This window comes from Oncorhynchus mykiss, chromosome 9 (assembly GCF_013265735.2).
Source record: "Oncorhynchus mykiss isolate Arlee chromosome 9, USDA_OmykA_1.1, whole genome shotgun sequence".
Classification (NCBI taxonomy): domain Eukaryota; kingdom Metazoa; phylum Chordata; class Actinopteri; order Salmoniformes; family Salmonidae; genus Oncorhynchus; species Oncorhynchus mykiss.
In genome coordinates this window covers 55697329-55717887 of record NC_048573.1, presented here as the reverse complement: position 1 = coordinate 55717887, position 20559 = coordinate 55697329, and the positions used below count along the sequence as shown (strand labels likewise).

Sequence of the window (20559 nt, the reverse complement as noted above, 5' to 3'; positions counted from 1 at the left end):
AAATAATATTTGATTTATTAGTGTTGCACCATTAGTTTTTACATAATATGACCATATACAATTTCAGTATCACATGTCTTAGAGTGATGGATTGTGCTATCCCCGTGGCCTCCAGAATGGATCAGTCCACTGAGACAGGCGCGACTGCTTGACTAAAGAAATCTTGGTCGACCAACAGCCTATCGACTAAGCAATCGACCAGTCGACTAAATGGGGTCAGCCCTAAATTCAATACACTGTTAACAAGTAGAACGCATTCTTCACTATGCTCAAATAGTTCTAATTACATAAAAGTGTCATTAGAGACAAACACTACCGTATATGGAAAGATTGTTAATTATGACGTGTGACTGACATCCATTACACAACTCTGTTTCACATGAACGGCATTGCAATGTAAGACAGTCCATCTGGCTTCTCCTAATAGAACCATCAACACACTACTAAAGATAAAATAAAAGGGAAATAGAGAAGAAAACTGTCAATTTAAGAGTACATGGAAGATATTGGTTGTCGAACGGGGTAGTGCAACGTCTGGCACAGACTTCGAGCTATAGGGTATATATACAGTATAAAGTGTTAACATCCTGGGATATCTTTCTACAATTATCCTCAATTTGAGAAGATCACAGCTTTTCTCATGACTCCTCTCATTGAGGACGTATCAGTTTCATTAGTGACGCCACCACTGTCGTTTCAGACCTAAAAGCTTCAGCCAAACTCCATGAACTGCACCAAATAAATCAGCTAGTTTTTTTCATACAAAACATTCCTTGATATGTTGTGTTTTTCCATTACTAAGCAGAACAAGAGCATTTCCTTTCATATACAGCAGTCCCCAAAGCTGGCGCTAACCTCAAGGAATGTAAACACAAGCAGTCTGTAAACAAGACTCTCTCTGGGCCCCCAACCCCCCTCCAACAAAACTGACTGACTGACCACCACAAACCAGCCTAATGACATCCCTCACTGACCCCAAATTTCAAAGAGAGGCGCAGCTGCATTATTAGGCCAGGCCAAAAGGGTCTCAGGAGAAAGAGGTGTAAGGAGGAGGAGGAACGTCAGAGACAATGGCAGCAAGGCTCTCCTCTGTCCTCCACTCCACTCGAATAATGTTGAGCCTTAGTTGTGGAGAGAACAGAGAACTAAAGCAGACAATGCCACAGAGCAGACACTCACTCAGTGGATCCCACCATTGCCAATCAGTGAGTCATGGAACAGAAAAATGGGGGGATTAATGATCTGAGAGCAGCCCCAGCTGTCGGCTCCTAACGGGGGACGGACAGGCCGGCCATCCAGTCGCTTGGAAGTTCTCCTCTCCTTGCTGGAGCCATCAGCACTTTGAAGACGGGGTTGTAGAGTGGCTCGGGCCCAGGGCTCAGGGCCTGGGTTCAGTGTACCATCAACTATGTTCTATATCCTCCCACTAACCGATGGGGACGCTGTCAGTGCCTCCACACAGAGAACAAAGGGCACACAGAGAGAGAGAGAGAGAGAGAGAGGGGAGAGAGAGTGGAGGAGAAAGTGACAGAGAGAAAGAGAAAGACAGAGAGGGAGGGAGCTATCATACGTCCCACCACAGCGCAGAGAACAAGTATTACAGGCCTCATTTGAAGCACACTTATTACTTTACAACCCAATAAATAAATGGGCTTCTAAGAGCTAGGGGTCTCCATTTGGGAGGGTGTGGAGGAACAGCCTGAGTCTGGCCCCATTGTTTGGATTTGTGTGTTGAGTGTGTGTGTTGAATGTAATCATGGCAGTAAATGTTGGTGTTTTCACGTGCTTGTCCATGTATTTATGTAGGAAGGGAGGGAGGGTGAGTGTGTATGTTGGGACAGATTTTCACTGTGCTGTCCATGTAGAAGCTACCTCCTCTGTCAGCATTAAGACCATCCTAATTGAGCATAGGAGCGCTGGAGCACTGGCATTGTGGGGTTGATCTGCTGGGTGCTGATAAAGTGGTTTCTCTGCTCCAGGGGAGAAGAAAAGGTGCCATGACAGAGTTATGAGGCGTGTAAAAAACCTGATTGCTTCCCCTGGGCAGTGGGCAGGTTCTGAATGCCCCATGACAACCCAGACCTGATTGCTTCCCCTGGGCAGTGGGCAGGTTTTGAATGCCCCATGACAACCCAAACCTGCAGACACAATCTCACACATCCAGAACAAGGCTCAGATGCCAAGGAAGGAGCACTACTTCAGTCAAACCCCCAAACCGACTCACAAATTACATCTAAATAACTTATTTCATATAACGTAATACATATTTCTCTTTTGGAGGGAGCCCCAAATCTTGTCAATCAATTAGAACCTGTGTCTGACAACACTGCGTACTGGCAAACCGTTTTCATTGGCTAACCCAAGCAGCGTTTTCTTAACAACCTAGAGTGTAACAAACACCTTAGAACAAACAGACTTGTGTTTTTCCTGAGCTCAACACAATAACAAAAATGTTACCCCTTCACCCAGGCCAGATGGATACATTTGCTGTGAACGCTTCTGACATGTTCTCTTTAGTAACCAAGAGTGGATCAGTCACAGAGAAAGAATAGTGATCCCATGCAGTATTTTCCTAGTTCTGACACTTTAAATATTTCACACACTGTTGGCAAGGAGAAAGTGCATTGGTTTTACATTCCAGCAGCCAGGATGAAAGCAATAGACTGGCCAGTGGTGGGGCCACAGAACTGGCCTGGGTCATAGCCTGTGCCAGACAGCCCAGCTTTTACACATGGCTGTAAACATGCATGCTAACTGGCTTACTGTGTCACGGCCGTGGAAAGAAGTGGACCAAAGTGCAGCGTGGTGAGCGTACATTTTCCTTTTATTTAAAAGGTCGCCAACAACCGTGAAGACACAACCGTGAAGCTTACAGGGCTATAGTGCCACTAACAAAAGTCAACTCCCCACAATGACAAAAGGGAGAAAAAAAAAGGCTGCCTAAGTATGATTCCCAATCAGAGACAACGATAGACAGCTGTCCCTGATTGAGAACCATACCCGGCCAAAACATAGAAATGCAAAAACAGAAAACAGAACATAGAATGCCCACCCAAATCACACCCTGACCAAACCAAATAGACATAAAAAGGCTCTCTAAGGTCAGAGTGTGACAGACTGTGTTGTTTTCTACCATGCTTTGCCTCCACTATGCCCCTCTAGAACCTCTGTCAAAGAGAAACTTAGAAACAATAGCATCATAGACAATAAAGACCATGGCAGTCCCACTCATTAGGCAGGATTATGCGGCAGATTAACGAGGGCGGCATTTTCTGAGCTAAACTGACCAAGACACACCACAAACAACCACACATAAAACCTCACAGAATTCTGCCCAAAAACAATGGCAATTTCTCTCAACCAGTGGCATATGGGCTTTTTAGGTGAGCGTTGATGTGATAAGCAATGCCCACTTTGCCCACCTGTGATAAGCAATGCCCACTTTGTCAAAGCCAAATATTTTGATTGTCCATTCCCGCCTTTCCAGGGTGCTGTTGGAGAGACCCATCACTGTGGTGTCCACCAACGTTTAGTCCACAAATGATCTAACATAAATGGTGTAGCAGATACTGTATAGGATATGGTATAAAGAGTAGGTGGCTTTTTCTGTAGCCTATTCTGTAGGAGATAAAATGTATGGCAATTATTTGTTTTATTTTCTTATTTTTTTTATTGCAAATAGATTGGGGCTTCTATCAATTGAAATTGTCTGCATCATTTCCAATCCTCCAAATATATATATATATATATATATATATATATATATATATATATAAATAAATATTATTTTAAATATACAGTTGAAGTCGGAAGTTTACATACACCTTAGCCTGACTCAGTTACACCAGCTCTGTCAGGAGGATTGGGCCACATGGATAAGCATTCATAAAATTCTATTTCGGCTGACATGGTTGCTACACCCACAAGCCAATGTCTTTTGGACGTCTTAATTTGGTCCTGTACGGACGTCTTTTTTTGGTGTTTTACAAATGGTAGGCTTACCAAATAGACGGGCATTCCTAAAATTATATTTCAGGGAACACTGTAGGCTACACCTCAGTAAGCTTGGACCGACTCCAACGTCTTTTTTGGTGCACTCCGGACTGGCCTTGATTTCCACATTGTTTTTTTAGTCCAGTCCGGACCAAATCTTAACCAATCATAGATGTCTATGTTTGGATCAGATTTGGTTCGTTCCAAACTAGAGCTTTGGCGGTCATGAAATTTTGTCAGCCGGTTATTATCAAAAGACTGCCGGTCTCAAGGAAATTGACCATAAATTAACATAAACACGTTTAGCATCTCCAAGGTCTCCACACATACAAGCTGCATACAGTGCCTTGCGAAAGTATCCGGCCCCCTTGAACTTTGCGACCTTTTTCCACATTTCAGGCTTCAAACATAAAGATATAAAACTGTATTTTTTTGTGAAGAATCAACAACAAGTGGGACACAATCATGAAGTGGAACAACATTTATTGGATATTTCAAACTTTTTTTAACAAATCAAAAACTGAAAAATTGGGCGTGCAAAATTATTCAGCCCCTTTACTTTCAGTGCAGCAAACTCTCTCCAGAAGTTCAGTGAGGATCTCTGAATGATCCAATGTTGACCTAAATGACTAATGATGATAAATACAATCCACCTGTGTGTAATCAAGTCTCCGTATAAATGCACCTGCACTGTGATAGTCTCAGAGGTCCGTTAAAAGCGCAGAGAGCATCATGAAGAACAAGGAACACACCAGGCAGGTCCGAGATACTGTTGTGAAGAAGTTTAAAGCCGGATTTGGATACAAAAAGATTTCCCAAGCTTTAAACATCCCAAGGAGCACTGTGCAAGCGATAATATTGAAATGGAAGGAGTATCAGACCACTGCAAATCTACCAAGACCTGGCCGTCCCTCTAAACTTTCAGCTCATACAAGGAGAAGACTGATCAGAGATGCAGCCAAGAGGCCCATGATCACTCTGGATGAACTGCAGAGATCTCTGCAGAGATCTATGGACTCTGTCCATGGGACAACAATCAGTCGTATATTGCACAAATCTGGCCTTTATGGAAGAGTGGCAAGAAGAAAGCCATTTCTTAAAGATATCCATAAAAAGTGTTGTTTAAAGTTTGCCACAAGCCACCTGGGAGACACACCAAACATGTGGAAGAAGGTGCTCTGGTCAGATGAAACTTTTTGAACTTTTTGGCAACAATGCAAAACGTTATGTTTGGCGTAAAAGCAACACAGCTCATCACCCTGAACACACCATCCCCACTGTCAAACATGGTGGTGGCAGCATCATGGTTTGGGCCTGCTTTTCTTCAGCAGGGACAGGGCAGATGGTTAAAATTGATGGGAAGATGGATGGAGCCAAATACAGGACCATTCTGGAAGAAAACCTGATGGAGTCTGCAAAAGACCTGAGACTGGGACGGAGATTTGTCTTCCAACAAGACAATGATCCAAAACATAAAGCAAAATCTACAATGGAATGGTTCAAAAATAAACATATCCAGGTGTTAGAATGGCCAAGTCAAAGTCCAGACCTGAATCCAATCGAGAATCTGTGGAAAGAACTGAAAACTGCTGTTCACAAATGCTCTCCATCCAACCTCACTGAGCTCAAGCTGTTTTGCAAGGAGGAATGGGAAAAAATGTCAGTCTCTCGACGTGCAAAACTGATAGAGACATGCCCCAAGCGACTTACAGCTGTAATCACAGGAAAAGGTGGCGCTACAAAGTATTAATTTAAGGGGGCTGAATAATTTTGCACGCCCAATTTTTCAGTTTTTGATTTGTTATAAAAGTTTGAAATATCCAATAAATGTCGTTCCACTTCATGATTGTGTCCCACTTGTTGTTGATTCTTCACAAAAAAATACAGTTTTATATCTTTATGTTTGAAGCCTGAAATGTGGCAAAAGGTCGCAAAGTTCAAGGGGGCCGAATACTTTCGCAATGCACTGTACAAGCCACTGATGTGTGCCTTTGGAACATATACACTTAAAAAAGTATAATAAATACATTTAATATACACCATCACAATAAATACATTATTTATTTTGTCAGGTCTGAAGAAACATGATATGACAAAAATGTATTTCAGAAGAATAGAATATGAATTGTTATCTCGCTCTGCTCCATGCCATAGGCTGTAGGCTTGTTAATTTAGCAGACAAGATATGCTTATAAGTCCCGTGCCCTTGTTTTATTTTATCTGATTTTATAGTAAGAAGAACATAATTGAACTTAGCTGAATAAAAAATCAAGTATATTTTTACCATTCTGGAGCGAGTGCACATATGAAATGGTTATGTTTGAGCGTAGAAGTGATCATTTGAAATAGGTCAATTTAAAGTTATTTGGCAACTTTGGTTGTGAATGATACAACATTTAGAATGTCTTAGAACTCAAAAAATATATGGGCTGCATGATGTGACAATAGGCTATTGATGGTTTGAGAAAGTAGCAAAAAAAAGCTTGGGCTCTGTTCCTTGCCTCTGGCTGCACAGCTGGTCTCTCATCAAGGGATCATATTTTCACCCATCATACTATTCTCAATTGAATCTTGTCTTTACTAATACAGTAACAGTCAAAAGTTTGGACACACCTATTCATTTCAGAGTTTATCTTTATTTGTACTATTTTCTACATTGTACTCTCTGTTCATCATATATGCATAGTCACTTTAACCATATCTACATGTACATACTACCTCAATCAGCCTGACTAACCAGTGTCTGTATGTAGCCTCACTACTTTTATAGCCTCGCTACTGTATGTAGCCTCGCTACTGTATATAGCCTCGCTACTGTTATTTTTCACTGTCTTTTTACTGTTGTTTTTATTTCTTTACTTACCTATTGTTCACCTAATACCTTTTTTTGCACTATTGGAGCCTGTAAGTAAGCATTTCACTGTAAGGTCTACCTGTTGTGTTCAGCACATGTGACAAATAAACTTTGATTTGATTTGATTAGACTAATAGTGAAAACTATGAAAAAACACACATGGAATCATATAGTAACCAAAGATGTGTTAAACAAATCAAAATATATTTTATATTTGAGATTCTTCAAAAGCCACCCTTTGCCTTGATGACAGCTTTGCACACTCTTGGCATTCTCTCAACCAGTTTCATAATGTAGTCACCTGTAATGCATTTCAATTATCAGTTGTGCCTTGTTAAAAGGTCATTTGTGGAATTTCTTTCCTTCTTAATGCATTTGAGTCATTTGTGTTGTGACAAGGTAGGGGTGGTAAAAGACCAGGTCCATATTATGGCAATAACAGCTCAAATAAGCAAAGATAAATGACAGTCCATCATTACTTTAAGACATGAAGGTCAGTCAATCAGGAAAATGTCAAGAACTGTCAAAGTTTCTTCAAGTGCAGTCGCAAAAACCATCAAGTGCTATGATGAAACTGGCTCTCATGAGGACCACCACATGAAAGGAAGACCCAGAGTTACCTCTGCTGCAGAGGATACGTTCATCAGAGTGACCAAACATGAGCAATTGACATTAGGCTGGTGGAAATTTGTCCTTTTTTCTGATTAGTCCAAATTTGACATTTTTGGTTCCAATCACCTTGCCTTTGTGAGACACAGAGTAGGTGAATGGATGATCTCTGCATGTGTAGTTCCCACCGCAAAGCATGGAGGAGGAGGTGTGATGGCGTGAGGGTGCTTTGCTGGTGACACTGTTTGTGATTTATTTAGAATTCAAGGTATACTTAACCAGCGTGGCTACCGCAGCATTCTGCAGTGATACGCCATCCCATCTGGTTTGCACTTAGTGGGAGTACAATTTGTTGTTCAACAGTACAATGACCCAACACACCTCCAGGCTGTGAAAGGACTATTTCACCAAAAAGGAGAGTGATGGAGTGCTGCATCAGATGACCTGGCCTCCAAAATCACCTGAACTCAACCCAATTGAGATGGTTTTGGGATGAGATGGACCACAGAGTGAAGGAATACCAGCCAACAAGTGCTCAGCATATGTGGGAACTCCTTCAAGACTGTTGGAAAAGCATTCCAGGTGAAACTGGTTGAGAGAATGCCAATGATTTGTTTAACTCTTTTTTGGTTACTATATGATTCCATATGTCATTTCATTGTTTTGATGTCTTCACTATTATTATACAATATAGATAATAGTTTTAAAAAATAAAGAAAAACCCTTGAATGAGTAGGTGTGTCCAAACTTTTGACTGGTACTGTATGTGAAAGTTTTGATTTAGAATGGCCCATTATCAAATGGGCAGGAACCGGGCAGGGGGAAAAGTACATGTCATCTGTATGCACTCCAATAGCAAATGGAGGCTGCGCACTTTCTGCTGGTCCATTTTTGCCAGGTAGGCTACTTCGGTTTTATACAGTAGTGGAGCATGTGCTTAATATGAGCAGCTGAGAAATAAATATAAAAACACTTATTTCACTCCATGCATCAACCACTGTTTGAGGAGCATTCTCTCCCTGCGCGACAGGTGATATTCCCCCCAAACTCTGTATGTCATGGGCTCTCAAACCTTGTTGTTGCAGCTACCCAATGCTTAATTTGGGAAACGAAGTGAAATCTGTTCGGGAACATCGACACTAACATGTTTTCACAACAAAAAAATATTTAACTCAAGTGTTGGCAGCCGCTCTGCGGGCTCGAGAAAGGAATAAAGTAGAGAGAGGAGATAGAAATGCATAGTGGTGAGATACTCTGTTTTGCTAAAAATGTGTCACCCAATTAATTATGACAATATGAAAAAAATCCCTATTACTAGGCTATTCAAAATTGCCCTGCACAATCTATGAACCAACAGCATGGCCTAGGGCTACACATTCTCTCCAAGACTCCTAGATCGACATTTTGTAGCGTAGCATATTGTAACCAGTCCATCCAGTATGCATAATAATACAGTCCACACTCAAAGGCAATTACTCAAATTAGTTTAATTTTGGAGTATAGGCTAGACCAATTATGTACCAAAGACATATTAAATCAGTTTTGTTTTATGTTTTAATTAAATGCGTAATGGAGGGACAATAGAGCCCTGAGTACCAGGCCATTAGGACCTAATGGACGGACAATAGAGCCCTGAGTACCAGGTCATTAGGACCTGATGGAGGGACAATAGAGCCCTGAGTACCAGGCCATTAGATCCTGATGGTTGTTAGCCTGAGTACCATGCCATTAGGACCTGATGGAGGGACAATAGAGCCCTGAGTACCAGGCATTAGGACGTGATGGAGGGACAATAGAGCCCTGAGTACCAGGCCATTAGATCCTGATGGTTGTTAGCCTGAGTACCATGCCATTAGGACCTGATGGAGGGACAATAGATCCCTGAGTACCAGGCATTAGGACGTGATGGAGGGACAATAGAGCCCTGAGTACCAGGCCATTAGAACATGATGGTTGTTAGCAAGTTGGGTACTACCAAAGCATGTCCAGAGTGCATAACAGCCATAGTCCAGACAGCCCTAGTCCAGACAGACCTAGTCCAGACAAACCTAGTCCAGACAGTCCTAGTCCAGACAGCCCTAGTCCAGACAGCCCTAGTCCAGACAGCCCTAGTCCAGACAGACCTAGTCCAGACAGACCTAGTCCAGACAGACCTAGTCCAGACCGGCACTTACATATTTTGTCTTGCCCATGAATGGCACACATTCACAATCCATGTCTCAATTGTCTCAAGGCTTAAAAATCCTTCTTTAACCTGTCTTCTCCCCTTCATGTACACGGATTGAAGTGGATTTAATAGGTGACATCAATGAGGGAACATAGCTTTCACCTGGATTCACCTGGTTAGTCTATGTCATGGAAAGAGTAGGTGGTTTAATAGTTGTACACTCAGTGTATATCAATATGCAAACTAGACCAATATCAGATCTATGCTTGTCCTAACGTCATCCCCACCACATGTCGTTAAAGATCAAAGCCATGTTCACTATTCAGACTGTATATTTGTCTTGGACGGAACTGTTATCAATGGTTTCAACCACTCAACCACTGCAGAGATTATGATCTCCCTCCTTTCACTCAGCTGCTCTGTAACAACATGTACAGTGGTATTGGAGCACCACTTCACAGGCAGGTCGTATGCCAATATCCATTCTCAGAGTGGTAAAGCACAGCTAAATTGATTGTCTACTCTACACTCATGAAGATCAATGACGCTGACAGGCTTCCATGACGACCGTGATGTATTGATTAGGAAGAAGAAAAGGACAGCAAAGAGAAAAACATACACAACAGCAGCAAATATCTTAAGAGATGTAAATGTAATTTCATACACCCATTTGAATATGTGACCTGGAGCTATATTGAGTAAATAATAAAGAAAAAGTATTCTGAGTGCCAAATAGATATGCCAAAACCCCTGAATCCCTAATACCTTGGCAAACTGAAAGGGACTTTGACATCAGTGCGCTTTTGAAGGCACATATCAACTCTGTGAGTAGATAACAATACTGTAATAGCACAACAAATACCACGGCTGTCTAGACAAATGAATGCTCACAGCCAGCACCTAAGAGTGAATGTGATGAGATGAGTGCCAAAGTGGGAAAGGACTGGCCATGGTCCACGATGATCACAGAGAATAGAATGTTGTCTCCACAATAGTTGCATTCTTCTTCTGCGGTGTTCTTAGGGTGGTCCAAGCCCAGAAAGCTGAGCAGGAAGAAAAGCACCATTTAAACAGATATTTCCATGTGGCTTCATATGTGGTTACCAGGAACCATTACCAAGAGATCACAAGAGATGTCGGTATTTGACATCTTCATTAATTGTACAGCTTTGACTTTCACAGGTGAATGCCTGCAATATTTGCTAAGAAAAGCAGTGCAAATCTATTAACTTCTTCACCTTCCACGACAGAGAATGTATGAGGACCAGACAGATCTAATGATTTACAACTAGAGGATAACAAAATGAGGAATAGGAGCCCCATTAAATAGAGCTTGTGCATGCCTGTAACACACACACACAGCCATAGCCTATGGCAGACGGTGGAATCAGACATGACTAATTAATTTAGTATAAAGGAAAGAAAAAGAAGACAAAGCAAACAAAGAAGATGAGGGATAAAAGCAGAAGGGGGGGGGGGAAACCTCTGGCCATCCTTCCATCCCATTCTTTGTGGAAGACACACCACTTCTAGGCCTCCCTCCCTCGCTCCACTTGGGCCTCATTTTGCTGAGTCGCTCCCTCCAGGCCAGGGCTGGTTGGTTCCCACATTGTGGCTCAGGGCTGAGGGCTGCTGCCTCTGGCTCCCTCCCTGGCTGCAGTAGGAGCTCTGCCTTCCAGAGAGACCCTCGGGCCCAGGAGCAAAGGTTACACCAACACAGCCAACGCTCTGCACCGCACCACAGCATGTCAGGACATCACCAACGGTTGCCTTGGCGCTGTATTAGCTAGCCAGGAACTTCCGACTTGAGGTTAGCTCAAAGACTCAGTGATTTGCCTTGTCCGAGGCCCTTCACTATTTTCCTTTTTCCTTTCTCGCTCGCTTTCTCTCTCTCCACCAGCACCTCTAACCAGTCTAATTTCCCTTCTTCATCTTCCTCTTTTTCTACCTGTTCTTCACCATATCCTCCACAATATTCCTTAGTTCATTTGATGAAGGACAAAGGGGCTTGTCACCAACATCTTTGTTGAATCAATATTGACCTGACAAATTGTACCTTTTATTGTTCCAGTATCTGTCTCTCTCTCTTTCTCATCTCTCCTCTCTCCTCTCGATCTCATCTGTCTCTCTCTCTTTCTCATCTCTCATCTGTCTCTCTCTCTTTCTCATCTCTCATCTCTCTCTCTTTCTCATCTCTTCTCTCGATCTCATCTCTCTCTCCCTCTCTCTCTCTTTCTTTCTCTCCTCTCGATCTCATCTCTCTCTCCCTCTCTCTTTTTCTTTCTCTCCTCTCGATCTCATCTCTCTCCCACTCCCTCAATCTTTCTCCCTCTCTCATCTCTCATCTCATCATTTCATCTCTCCTTCTCCATCTCATCTCTCCATCTTATAGATGTCTAAAGATAAAAAGCCATACAAATATTACTAACTGCACATTATTCATAGACTATCCTCCCACTCTTAAGACTTCTGTATTCACAGAGTTCATTCTCTGCCAGGCTACTGTATGTCACTTAGGCTGCAAACAGGTGCATGCCATTACTGAGTGATAACACTGTTCCGGTAACATTCCACATGACAAGCAAGTGTGTAATCGATGTTGTGGGAAATTAAGTTAGAAAAAAGTAATTATAATTGCAAAATGTAAATATTCGGTTTTCTCACAAGTGGGGGCCGACCACCCAGGATGCTAAATAGTCCCCCCCCCCCCCCCCCCCCCACACACACACACACACAACACACACACACACTCCTGGCCCAGGGATGTCTTTTTGTGTCTATCTGTGTGTGAAACATAACCAAACATAATCAAAGCTGCTGAGGCTTGCACACACACACTGTGCTCTGTCCCTGGCATATATAGATGTGGTTGCTACAGATTGACGTGAGTAAGCATATTCTTATTATTCTTATTATTTAAAGAGAGAAACAGACAGAAGAGGGGAAATAGTAAATAGGTAAGAAAACAGCACCTAGGCAGCAACTTATTTCAGCCCTTTTATTGTGTGGATGGATGACTTATAACTGCAAGTAAAGTGTTGTCCTATGATCTGCATCGTGCTCGCATTTTCATTGACTTTCATTACCCTAATCCTCAACATCTTTAGTCTGAGTGCTCAATGAGGATTTGGAGTTTTTCACCTTAACGCCTTGAGGCACAATCTGTGTATGAATCAAACAGAGGAGGCAGGACATGAAAGCATCCTGGGTGCAGTACTGTAGCCTAGCTCAGTGGAGGCTTTGACAGAGAGACTAGGGAGAGCCCTGCTGCTCCATGTGAGTGTTACAGAGGGTTTTCAAATACTTGGCTTGGTAGTGATAAATACATATTGATGGTCTCTCTCTCTTTCATTAACAACTATTCTGTTCTTGAAGTTCTCAACAAACCTGTTCTGTTCACACTGTTGCTGTTTGAAGTGTCGCCAGTTTATCTCCATGGTGAGAAAATGGGAGTGTCAGGGGGATTTAAACATTGATTAACGGTTTTGGATCAGACCTATAAAACAGGTTAATTTGCCACTTTTGTGCCAGTCTCAGAAAAGTGCAGCAGTAGCTTAACCATCATGGGGAGACAAATATAGTCTGGGCATGCAACAGAATAAATGATTTCCTGATCTCAGGACACATGCCAGTATAAAACAATATTTAAACAGAGTGGAATTTCCTAGGTACTTAATACATAAACATATTTTGCATCAGCCTTCTAAAAGAGTTTTCCATTTGCTTACCAGTGTGCCTGTTCATTAAATATAATATAATGCTGAATAGGATTAATGAGGCATACTTTGTTTTTTTTTATATTTTATTGTGAGATGCTGAATTTATTGGTGTGTGTGTGTGTGTAATCTTTAAAACATTAACTAATTTGTAACTCAATGGTCAGGCATTAGCTTACAAATTCACAATGCACAGCGGATTGAGGTAATGAAATCTGCACTCAATAACCATAGCTGCTCCCCAGGGTCTGAAAGATAAAGCCTGGAGAAATAAAGGTATTTTGATGGGAAAACTTACCTTGAGTGGATTTGCCTCCTGAAGCGCAAGCTGGCTGTTGGACAAAGGCAAGCAGACAGAAACCGACTAATCCAATGCTAGCGCGCATTATAATGTGCAAATGCATGGCTATTTTATACTGTAGTTGGACTGTTATAGTTAAACACCCACTTTAAAACGCTTAACACGCACAAACGGACGGTATTTTTTTTTTATAAGAAAAACGTGTTCTACCTTTAAAAATATATTGTGGTAATATGTCCTTTCCTTTGTGTCTGTTTATTGTGTTTCAAGTGATCGGGTTTTGCGGAATGCCCGACAATGTGCAGCAATAGAGAAGCGGTGTTCTGTGATCCTGTTCGACCCAGACCAATTTCAATATAAGAGAGAGGCAGAGGGACGTTTGAGAGAGATGGAGTGAGGCAGAGAGGAGGAAAGGGGTGGAGAGATGAGGATCCGCGCATTGCTCCTGCTCTCGCTCTCCCACACGCGCACTCGCTCTTTCTCCAACTACTTGCAAGTATTTATTTTTCTGCAGGAATTTACAATCAGCTGCTGGTTGGAACGAAGTCGCGGGTTGTCATGGAGGAGAAAGGTCAAACTCTGGGTGCAATCTATGGACCGCGCGCCACACCACAACCAACTTGGACACTTTCCCCACAGACAAGGAAAAAGAGCGGTGCGGAAGAAAAAAAATGAAAACCTGCAACTGACACATACAATGACAAATATAAGGAGTTGTGTTGATAGCACCCGATGCACAATGATCGCGAACAGGTTGTAGTCTCAGCGTGTGCTACGCGAGCTTTCGTGTACACTCTATCTCCCATGATTGCTTCTCATACAAACTTATTATTACCTATTTTTGCCATCTCACAAAAAGCCAGGAGCAAATCGCATTCAAAAAGATCTAGAGAGCAATAAACACCATGACATGATCTGCTATTTAGCAATAGCTTGCAGGAGATTCAGTTTAATTATCACACCTTTCTCATATATTTATTCTGCTGGACTTACATGCTGGCTTTACATAAATGAAAAACACAAGTCATAGGCCTACTCCTTTTTCAAATGAGTTTGTAATTTGTCTGCACCACCACTTGAATTTGCCTATTGCTGTACCCATGTGTAGGCTACACAAGGCAGACACAGAACAAGTATTACATTTCCCTGGCCACACCTCACACATAGGTTTTCACATCTTCTAAAACCCAGCAATGGATATCTCCAAGCAGCCGGCATTTCACATCACCTGCCTGTTAACATCCCTCAAATGATACATTTCCTTTTTATTTACAGCAGGCCAAGCCTATACTGCTTGCCTCCTAGAGGATAAGTGTCCCATTAATGAATATGTCTTTGTGTTGTGCAGCTAGTCTCTACCTCCTTGTCTCTTTTAAATAATCAATAAAAGCTGAACAAAAGGAAATGCAAACAAGAATCAGCATGTTCCTGTTCTTTCGTTGTGGCAGTGCATCATGGGTGCTTTTCAACTTGAGTTAAAAGAAGCCTGGAGATTGGAACATGGAGATTAGATTCAGCACTGAATCAGTATTAGACAGAATATATGCTTATTATATTTCATCTCCTCTAGGATTTAATCTGCTGTACTGATGCATTACGCTTTCAGTTCACTTTTGTTTTGAGAAAGATAATGCTGAATAATGATGTTCTCTAGCTCCCCTGTTTTATTTCTCTTTAATCAAAAATGCAATTAGGGTCTCGCATTAAAATTGATTTGGAGATTTAAAAAAATCTATTTTCTACAGGCTTAGTAAGATAACGGAAACTTTTGATAGCAAACAATCTGATAAAAGCTTTGCCCATAAAGATGGATATCTCTGTGGCTGATAAAATGAAAACATTTTTCAATTGTTCAAAGGTACAGAGGAACATTAAGGTTTCTTTCTTATTCTTTTTTTTTTTACCCAAGTTTAATCTTCGATTAAGTATTTGTTCTTTGTTTTTGTCTTGCAGGATGGAAGACACTTTCTGGCAATGTCTAATGCTCCATATTAATATTTGGGTGGTAAAATGAAGCCTGATCATATACTATTTTATGGACGTGCATCTAATTTTGAAGAAAAAAATCAACATGGATGGTACTCCTCTGTTGTGAACCTTCATGTCGTGAATCTTAATGGTTTCCCTAGAGTTGTTTTTATAACCAGGAATAATCAGACAAAGTATAAAAATGCCCTTTAAAAGAAATCCCTCTTGGTTTGTAACATACATAATTTGAAAGGATTCATAGTAATGACCATTCAGATCCAAATTATGAAGTCTGGCAGCCCTGCCTGTGTAATTATAATAACATCTGTCAGAAGAAATATGTAAATATCCATATCCCAAACCCCAAATCTCCAGGTAATTGTGAGCCCCTGTATAACCAAATGAGCTGAGAATCACTGGGGAGCCAGAGAAAGTCAGGCCACAGTGGCAGGGGGGCCTGAGCCTGGGAGCTGTAAGTGATGCATAGTTTTTCATATAGGTACAGCAGTAACACTTACTTCATTAATGGTAGAGGGGTGTGCATGGGCATCACTCTACACACAAACATACCTATTTTTACTTGAACAGACGCATAAGAGAAGCCCAGGTAATGTTTAATTTATGACCCTAGTTGTCATGAAAGGACTTCAGTTACACTGTGAATCCGGAGGAAAAGGAATGAGTGTGCCGGTAGGGTAAAGAAAGAGACTGGGAAAATACAGCTGCAGGCTGCAATACAGGCTTCTCCTATTAGATAAGCACACAGCCACACTATGTAACCAAATGGCATCATATACTTCAGCAACGGGACTCACTCCACCATACCATTTTACATGTAGTAGTGCTTGCTTAAATTTACAGTAATGCTTGCTTACATTTTCCTACAACACTGATGTTGCAAACGCCATGCTCTAGCAATTGAGCCACACAGGACCAAGATGGTACATTACTCATTCCCCATCTTCTCCCTCCAAGCAACACAGCAGGGTATTTGGGCATTGACCATGCTAGCTCCACAGGGGATCAGATGGGGGGAGGTAAACTTAGAATCGATTGAGGGTTAGATGATTTGGAACCTTTGCATGAGTAGGAATGTCAATCTCCCACATGTTTTGGTGGTGACCTATTTGAAAGAGCTAAATAGGCTGGGTAAGAGCTGCATACTCAGTAGTGGCTTTACTGTACAGACTGCAGAGCATCTCCACGAATCCCCCTATGATCAACTAAGTTCCAGCCTGAGGCAGACCTTCCACACAGGTACAATCAGAGGATGAGACCTGCCAATCTCCCACACAGGTACAGTCAGAGGATGAGACATGCCAATCTCCAACACATATACAGTCAGAGGATGAGACCTGCCAATCTCCCACACAGGTACAGTCAGAGGATGAGACCTGCCAATCTCCGACACAGGTACAGTCAGAGGATGAGACCTGCCAATCTCCAACACAGGTACAGTCAGAGGATGAGACCTGCTGCAAGAGCGACCAGGGATTATGGGGAAGTACCATGACCTCAGTGTCTAGCTATACGACACAACGTGTATGCCTTTATCCCAGTCAGCATTTAACAAGGCCTACAGTAGATGAGGGTCATAGATTTCTGCTAGGTTTGTATCTTAACCAAGTAGAAAAGCTCACAGTAGAATGACATGAAACTTTTCTCCTTTTGAAGAAAGACGTTATTTGAAAATACATCTCTAAGGCGTTCATTCACTCCTCTCCGTCTGATCCCTAGAACTTAACCTTGACAAGCAAACCGACGAGAGAAAACACAAATGCAGAGATGGTGCAGAGATGCTTTGTTGAGTAAAAGTTGTCATACAAAACATTCAGACTAAGTGGCACAGGTCAAGATCAGTCCAAACATCTTTTTTTTACTCTGGAGAAAATAAATGATTCCTCTGAAAGAGATTTAAACAACCATGCCACTCTGAGCTCTCTGGGTCACTCTCCCATATGAAAAAATACTATAGGTGTCACGCCCTGATCTGTTTCACCTGTCCCTGTGATTGTCTCCACCCCCTCCAGGTGTCGCTTATTTTCCCCAGTGTATTTATCCCTGTGTTTCCTGTCTCTCTGTGTCACTTCGCCTTGTATGTTTACCAAGTCAACTAGCGGTTTTCCCGTTCTCCTGATTTTTGCTATTCTCCTTTTTTTGGTCCTCTGGGTTTTGACCCTTGCCTGTTTCTGGACTCTGTACCTGCCTGCCTGACCGTTCTACCTGCCTTGACCACAAGCCTGTCTGCCACTCTGTACCTCCTGGACTCTGATCTGGTTTTGACCTTTTGCCTGTCCACGACCATTCTCTTGCCTACTCCTTTTGGATTAATAAACATTGTAAGACTCCAACCATCTGCCTCCTGTGTCTGCATCTGGGTCTCGCCTTGTGTCATGATAATAGGATACTATGGTATAAATACTATAGTATTCACTGTACTGTAGTATTTACAGTTAACTATAGTATAAATACTGTAGTAAAATAACTGTATTATGTACTATAGTAATTAATGTGCTGTTTTTGCAGAATGTAGGGGGTTTCTAGAGTTTTTCCTAGCCACCGTGCTTCTACACCTGCATTGCTTGCTGTTTGGGGTTTTAGGCTAGGTTTGTGACATGAGCTGTTGTAAGAATGGCTTTATACATTTACATTTGATACATACTTAGTATATACATAGTATACTATCAATACATTTGATTAATAGTATACTGTTGTATTTACTGTAGAGTTTTTGGAGAATGTAGTATCCTGCAGTATTTACTGTAGTGTTTTTGCAGACATTACTGTATTTACTGTAGTTTTTTTGTTTTACTATCTTTGACATGAAAGAGGAGGCTTCCTCCTTCAGAAAACCTACTGAAGAAATACTAAAACAGAACATTTCCATAACCTGTAGGTAGGATTGGAATCTGAACAGAAAGTTCAGCACTTCTGCTCTTTTCTAGGGAACACAATATGGTCTTGTAGGTTTCTCACTTAGGGGTGGGACAAATTACAACATGGGGGAGGGGAATGGGCAGGGTACATGCAAATGATGTACTGTAGTATTTACTATAGTTAAAAAAGTGTAGGGTTTTTGCAGACTGTAGTGTTTTTGCGGACTTTACTGTAGTATTTCGTAGTTTTTTTCCTTCCAGATAATACTGTAGTATTTACTGTAGTATTCAACAGTATACTACAACATTCTATAGTAAGTACTACACATGATAGAGGGTTACTACAGTGTGTAGTATAGTATTCTACAGTAGCTTATACTACAGTTCATTATAGAATTCCACAGTAAGTACTGAAGTATTCTACAGTATACTGTAGTATTTTTTCAGGTGGGCAGGGTCAGCCAAGGTTTCACTTTTTGAGGCTGCAAAACAAATTGGTTTTTGTTACTCAGCTTTAAGACTTAATTTTAAACCTCCAGTGGAAGCAGGTTGACGTTTATACAAGGCAAAATAAAACACAATTCAACAGTTCAACATTTATACTGTTAACTGGATGCATCTGTTAATTTAAGTGGAGGCAATTCCTCTTATTAATGAGGTACAAATTACCAACATTTTGTACACAATTAATTACTCAATGGCTTATGATAAATGGTATGGAATATGAAACACATTAAACACATAATATTGACATTACATTAGTGGACATTAGTCATTCATTCACTACTCATGTATTGCTCTGTGCAATCGCCAACAGCCTACAGACGGAGAATTCTAATGGCATTATATAAATATAATTCTAATGGTATTATATAAATATAATTCTAATGGCATTATATAAATATAATTCTAATGGCATTATATAAATATAATTCTAATGGCATTATATAAATATAATTCTAATGGTATTATTGAAATATAATTATAATGGCATTATATAAATATAATTCTAATGGCATTATATAAAATATAATTCTAAAATATAATTCTAATGGCATTATTGAAATATAATTATAATGGCAATATATAAATATAATTCTGATGGTATAATATAAATATAATTATAATGGCATTATACACTGCTCAAAAAAATAAAGGGAACACTAAAATAACACATCCTAGATCTGAATGAATGAAATATTCTTATTAAATACTTTTTCATAGTTGAATGTGCTGACAACAAAATCACACAAAAATTATCAATGGAAATCAAATTTATCAACCCATGGAGGTCTGGATTTGGAGTCACACTCAAAATTAAAGTGGAAAACCACACTACAGGCTGATCCAACTTTGATGTAATGTCCTTAAAACAAGTCAACATGAGGCTCAGTAGTGTGTGTGGCCTCCACGTGCCTGTATGACCTCCCTACAACGCCTGGGCATCCTCCTGATGTGGGATGGCGGATGGTCTCCTGAGGGATCTCCTCCCAGACCTGGACTAAAGCATCCGCCAACTCCTGGACAGTCTGTGGTGCAATGTGGTGTTGGTGGATGGAGCGAGACATGATGTCCCAGATGTGCTCAATTGGATTCAGGTCTGGGGAACGGGCGGGCCAGTCCATAGCATCAATGCCTTCCTCTTGCAGGAACTGCTGACACACTCTAGCCACATGAGGTCTAGCATTGTCTTGCATTAGGAGGAACCCAGGGCCAACCGCACCAGCATATGGTCTCACAAGGGTCTGAGGATCTCATCTCGGTACCTAATGGCAGTCAGGCTACCTCTGGCGAGCACATGGAGGGCTGTGCGGCCCCCCAAAGAAATGCCACCCCACACCATGACTGACCCACCGCAAACCGGTAATGCTGGAGGATGTTGCAGACAGCAGAACGTTCTCCACGGCGTCTCCAGACTCTGTCACGTCTGTCACGTGCTCAGTGTGAACCTGCTTTCATCTGTGAAGAGCACAGGGCGCCAGTCTTGGTGTTCTCTGGCAAATGCCAAACGTCCTGCACGGTGTTGGGCTGTAAGCACAACCCCCACCTGTGGACGTCGGGCCCTCATACCACCC

General features: G+C 41.5%; 1 protein-coding gene across 6 annotated transcripts in view; it reads right to left on the bottom strand.

Moving 5' to 3' along the window:
- Nucleotides 1-14303, bottom strand: part of LOC110532416 (signal peptide, CUB and EGF-like domain-containing protein 3) — a 123469-nt gene extending 109166 nt beyond the window's left edge. For 4 of the 6 annotated variants that reach the window (XM_036988361.1, XM_036988364.1, XM_036988366.1 and 1 more), the window contains exon 1: nucleotides 13638-14302. In XM_036988361.1, coding sequence (XP_036844256.1) covers nucleotides 13638-13743 — 106 coding nt within the window. In that variant the 5' untranslated portion in view covers nucleotides 13744-14302. Of the gene's footprint in view, nucleotides 1-13637 lie in introns of all 6 variants that reach the window. The other 2 variants (XM_036988363.1, XM_036988365.1) reach the window with 1 other exon arrangement.
- Nucleotides 14304-20559: the final 6256 nt, after the last annotated feature.